The following is a 6,000-nucleotide window of genomic DNA, read 5'->3' on the forward strand; positions in this document are numbered from 1 at the left end:
ATGTTTTCTGGCAACAGTTCCCTAAGGCATGTGTCAAAGTAGCCATGATTAATTACTTGGTATTTTGGCCTATTCCTGCACTTACCTTTTAAAAGTTTAACTATAGGTGGACTACTTTAGTTTGCATTTGGAGGAGAGGATATTTTAATTGATAATTAAAGGATAACTAGAGGATAATTTTAGAGGATAATAACTCGAGGATAGTTTAAATTGATTCATTCAGGCAGAAGAAACTTTTATGATTCTTTCAAAATTGGTAGATAGTACTTATGAGTCCTTTTTGTCTTTCTCTCTGAGACCTTCTTTGATTAAAAAAGGTCGAGGGCTTCCCTGTTGGCACAGTGGTTGAGAGTCTGCCTGCCGATGCAGGGGATGCGGGTTCATGCCCTGGTCCGGGAAGATCCCACATGCCATGGAGCGGCTGGGCCTGTGAGCCATGGCTGCTGAGCCTGTGTGTCTGGAGCCTGTGCTCCGCAACAGGAGAGGCCACAACAGTGAGAGGCCTGCGTACCGCAAAAAAAAAAAAAAAAAAAAGAAAGAAAAAAAAAGTCGAATAAAGAAACAAAAAAGTGAAATCCTTCTCAATTTCTAGATACCATGATTTTCAGTTCTCTTCTCATTTGCTGTAAATATTAACTTTTTGCTTTCATTTTCCTTAACTTACTTGAAGACTGAAGAGTTCCAAAAGGACTCTGATTGTGACTGTAAATGTGGTCCATAAAATTTAGATGGATTTTATATTTGGAATATGGCAACAGAATCATACACTTCATTAAAAAGAAGTGGCTCTATTAAATGGAACAAGGAAAGGAATGTACATCCCTCTGGGTCATCTCCAATAGTAGAGTGATTTGAGTGGGAATCAAACTAAAATGAAATAGTTGTCATCAGAGTATATAACAGACCTGCAGAGCAATTTGGAACATATGCTTTGCTAATTCAGTCTCTAGAATCTACATAAAGATAAAATGTAATAGGGATTGGGGATTTCAAATGTCTGATTGCTGGAAGCTAGTTTCTGCTCTGAATTCTGAATAATAAAGAGTACCTTAGTAGAAGTGGAAGTAAAGAGGGTGCTGAGACTTACCAGACACATTCTGTTGACTTCAAGAAAGTAGATTTTAGGAAAGGCCAGAGGAGTGATAAATATGATCCGTAACCAGAGACTGTAAAAGTAATGGTGACTTTCAGAATGGGAGACTTCATAATAGAGCAAACAATAACATCTAAAAGGTATTCAGAAGAAAAAAATCTCTGATCATCTCATGGGAAGGAATGCATTGTCTAAAAACCTCAGTTTGACTGATTAGCTAGCTTTCTGAGCTCAGAGACTAAAGGGGCAGTAGAAGGAAAGACGTGTATCAGGGATAGGCTACATGTGCAGAATGGTTCTTTTTTGTAGCATGCCAAGATCAGCACCAAAGTATTTTAAAATTGGTTTGAACTAAGAACATCAGAAAGGAAAGGCAGAACTACTGAGGTCTTGTTTGGTTCAAGTATTCTTTAGCAGGAAGAATGATTGATGTTGCTGATAGAGAATTAGAGCCCTTTGAGGATTACAATCTTTAAATGAGTTTAAAGAATTTCAGAGTTCTAAAGAATAGCTGGAATCGTTGAGATGTTATAGAGGACAGGGATGAATCCAAGACAAATGAAGATGGGCAGTTGCTGACTCATCGCAAGGGGAATTGGTGGTAACCCTGACGCAAATTCCTAATAAATTTAAAAGGAATGTTGATCAAGAGGAGTATTGAGTTAGTGCATAGAAAACAGTGGTTAAGAGAACAGCATATGGTTTTTAAGAAAAAAGTCATTTCTGGCTTCCCTGGTGGCGCAGTGGTTGAGAGTCCGCCTGCCGATGCAGGGGACACGGGTTCGTGCCCCGGTCCGGGAAGAGCCCACATGCCGCGGAGCGGCTGGGCCCGTGAGCCATGGCCGCTGAGCCTGCGCGTCTGGAGCCTGTGCTCCGCAACGGGAGAGGCCACAACAGTGAGAGGCCCGCGTACCGCAAAAAAAAAAAAAAAGAAGAAAAAAGTCATTTCTAAGTACCCTTATTTTAAAAAACAAGGCTATATGATTATAGACGTGGTGCAAGGTAATTTCTACAGGACAATTGTATAACAAAGGGTAGTGGTAGTCTTTAATATATTCATTCTATACCTAATTGTAAGGTTAGCTGATGAAAGGGACTGAGTTATTCATCTTTCTGTTATCACCTCTTGTCCTTAGGGCTTCATGTAGTTCCTGGCATATGTCCTTTTGATGTGTCCCTGTCATTCTTTTGAGCACTTTCTAACTTTCTAGTAGAACAACATTTCCTGGTTCATCCTTTGTTTTCCGTGCCCCAGCCCTGTGTTCAGCCACTTCTCCAAGGAGCCCCCTGGTTCCTTTTATTGGAAAATGATGATTAGAACCAAGACCTGGGTGCTAAGTGTGTTCATTGCTATTAAGATGTCATTACTTCTAGGCTTTCTCAGAGGACAGAGCTAGGAAATATTTGTATGTATTATATACATAGACACATGTATGTGAATATGGATTTACATGCACACACAATTATATCTGTTTCTCTATATATTAAAAAGCATTTGTTTACATCCACATTTATAATTCTAACCTAATATTATACAGTTTATTCTAGTGTTATCCATATTTGTGACTTCCTTTTCTAAACATGGGAAATCTAGCTCTCATTATCCTTCATTTCTTTTCTGATTTACGCATTCCCCTGGTATATAAACAAGCTCTTGACCACCCCAGCCCAAAGCTCTTTTCCAGACACACTACTTCCGTCCCCAGCTGGCCCACTGATCCTGGCCTGGTCCCAGACAAAGAGCAACAGCTCGCCAAAGTGTGTAGCTACCTTCTTCGTGGTATTATGCAAACTCCAACTGCCTCAGCTTCCTTGAACTCTGCTCTCTTTCCCCTCAGTCTCCTAATTGAGGCTGCTGTAGGCTGCTTGGGTTTTCCTTTCTGGCACTGGCAGATAGTGGATATTACTGTTAGGCTTACTAACAGTTTTGGGCTACCTGTTTCCTAGTCTATAAAACAGTGGTTTCAGATATTTTGTCCAGGTCTTTAGTTCTTTCCAATGGAAGGCCTAGTCCAGTACATTATTTCATTCTGGCTAGAGGTGGAAGTTACCTAATGTTATTCCTTGGCTTCCTACAATGAAGATAATCTAGCTTTCCTTTGTCACCCTCTTTACCTGCCTCTCCCTCCCAATCACAAAATACATGGTTTACTTTTTCCTGTTCTTCCAGTGTTGTTATAGTTGTTTATATTCTTATGACTACAGAAATACTATTCTCAGATGAGCCATAGTCAATGTACTTTTCAACTTTTTTATTTCTCCAGATTTCATAATTGACCTGTTTTGCTTTCTGGTTTGGTTAATTTTCACTCATATTTTCTTTAAAAGTAGTATCTTTTAGTCCAGGTCTATCACTATGTATACATATTGATTCAAAACTTTTTATTATGTTTAGAAGCCATGAAATTATAGAGGGAATTGTGTTTTATGGCTTGAACTTGATGTGCCACTTATAAAACATCTGAAATTATAGGCTTGTATAGAGAGTATCAGTTAACTTTGGGTTAGCAGGAGTATATATAATTCTGGACTTTTTCATTTTTCATAGTATTGAAAAAGTACTAGTTTATTCAAGGTGATACTGATTACTTTTGGTGGTCAGTAAAATAATCCTAGGTTATTTAGATTGTTGCTCTATACTCCTACCTTGGTACACAATTAGTAGTAGTAATATATAAACCTTGTAGTGGCTTCCTTTCATTGGTATAAACATGTCAGTCTTACTTAGGAGCCTTCATCAGAAGCCTTTAAAGTGAAGAAAGAAATTTTTTATATTTCTGATGGTCATAACCTTTGAAAAGCTGACATTAATTTTGCATATTCTTTTTAGGAAATTAAAGCCAATAGTATATATTTCTAATAACGTCTGTTTATGAAGATAATATAGGCTTTCAAACATGGAAGCAAGGCTCTAAATAACTATTAGTGTTAAAAATATTTGTAGGTAGCATACTTAAAGTGTTTGCTTTAGGATATATTATTTTAACTTTTGCCTCACTGTGGGAAGAGGAAAATGGCAGTTGAAAGTACATTATCCTGTCATTCTTAATTAAGGGGGACTAAAGAGATGGGATAACTAAATAGAATATGTGATTCTTGATTAGATCCCACATAAAACAAAACATGGATAAAGGATATTTCTGGGTGAATTGGAAAAATTTGTACATGAAATACATGTTGTTAATTGTTTATAGTATTAAAAAGAAAGAAAGAAAGTACATTATCCTATACAAACAACTAACCATTCACCTGTTCATCTATTTTCCACAGATGGACGGAAACCATTTCCAATTAACCATGGGGAAACTAGTGATGAAACTTTATTAGAGGTAACAATAAAACTTGTTGGCCCACCTTCAGTGTCATTAATGTTCTTGTTATCTTTAAAACATCTCTAAAGATAACTGGTATAGGACTTCCCTGGGCAGTCCAGTGATTAAGACTCCACACTTCCACTGAAGAGGGCACAGGTTCAATCCCTGGTCAGGGAATTAAGATCCTGCATGCCACGTGGCATGGCAAAAATAAATAAATTAAAAGATAACTGGGATAACATTTTTCTGTATTTCTCCTTGTCCTGGCTCTCTTGAGAAAACCCAAAAAGAAAAATTTGAACTAGCGTTAAAAATCTACAGCAAATAAAGAGGTTTGCAGAGCTCTTTGTGTGAACAAGTATCAAATTTGAAAAAGACAAGAATAGTATTGAAAGAGATGCACATCATATCCCATATTTCATTAAATCCAAGATACCATCATTTATATCTTGATCTTAGAGATTTTTAAATTTACGAACAAATTTTATGGCTTTGAATCAATAAAATACGTAATTTTCATGTTAAAAGTTTCTTAAAAGCATTTTAAGAAAGAACACTTAGCGGATCTTATACTTTCATACTAATCAAATTAAACCACCAGCGATTCACTCTTCTAGTGTCCTTTAAGTTATTTTTTATTTGAGAAAAGAAGTCTGTGGTATAAAATTAGTATGGATTAGGAAAATGTGAAACATTTATTTATCAGTTTTAAGTAAAACACCTTTTTAAACTGCAAGATTATGTATCTTTTTTCCCTGTAGGATGCCATAGAAGTTTGCAAGAAGTTTATGGAACGTGACCCTGATGAACTGAGATTCAATGCCATTGCTCTTTCTGCAGCTTAGCTTGTCCATAATGGAAACACCAAATACTGTATTATTTGCAGCAAAATTAAATTTCTTCTGCCATACACTAACTCAAAAATTTTGATATTTTCATTAACTTGACTGATTAAACTTTATGTGAACTAAGCTTTGGCTTAATCTGTATCTTATATAATTTTTTGCCTCAAATTAAAGCTTCAGTTCTTCCATTTCTTTCTTATGAAGGATTTACCTTATTGGATGACTAGCTGTATCTTTCTTACTCTTTTTGAATTTCATGGGAGATTCTGTATTGGGACACAGGCACAATTTCCATCTGCATAGTATGAACATATATCATATATTTATTTAGCAAACATTTGGTTAGCATCTACTTTTAATGAGCTGGACACTGTTCTAGGCACTGGAGTTACAGCAGTGAACACTGTGGGCAAGTTCCTTAGTCACAGAGCTTATGTTCGTGTGAGAATAGACAGATGATAAGCACATTAATAAGACACATACCAGTAATGACTGCTATGCAGAAATTAAAGTCGGATTTGTGTTAGAGAGTGACTGAGTAGATACTTTAGATTTTTGTGGTTAGGGAAGGCTTCTGTGAGAGGTGACTTTGAAGTTGAGATCTGAATAGCAAAAAGTAGCCAGTCACAGAAATGGGAGAAGAGGGGAGAGTGGCGGGGAGAACAGAATAATTAATGCAGAGTCCCTAAAGTAGGCAAGTCTCGCTGTGTTGTAGGACCAGAAAAAAAAGGTTCATATTACCAGAGCA

The 6,000-nt window shown here is 36.8% G+C and overlaps 1 protein-coding gene across 1 annotated transcript in view; it reads left to right on the forward strand.

The window, feature by feature from the left end:
• The window catches only part of UCHL3 (ubiquitin C-terminal hydrolase L3), a 43,408-nt gene extending 38,030 nt beyond the window's left edge, over positions 1-5,378 (forward strand). The window contains exons 7-8 of the mRNA XM_059042056.2: positions 4,364-4,422; positions 5,169-5,378. Of these exons, the coding sequence (XP_058898039.1) occupies positions 4,364-4,422; positions 5,169-5,252 (143 nt within the window). The 3' untranslated portion in view covers positions 5,253-5,378. The remainder of the gene's footprint in view (positions 1-4,363; positions 4,423-5,168) is intronic.
• The last annotated feature ends 622 nt before the right edge of the window (positions 5,379-6,000 follow it).

The sequence above is a fragment of the Kogia breviceps genome, chromosome 16, assembly GCF_026419965.1.
Source record: "Kogia breviceps isolate mKogBre1 chromosome 16, mKogBre1 haplotype 1, whole genome shotgun sequence".
Classification (NCBI taxonomy): Eukaryota; Metazoa; Chordata; class Mammalia; order Artiodactyla; family Physeteridae; genus Kogia; species Kogia breviceps.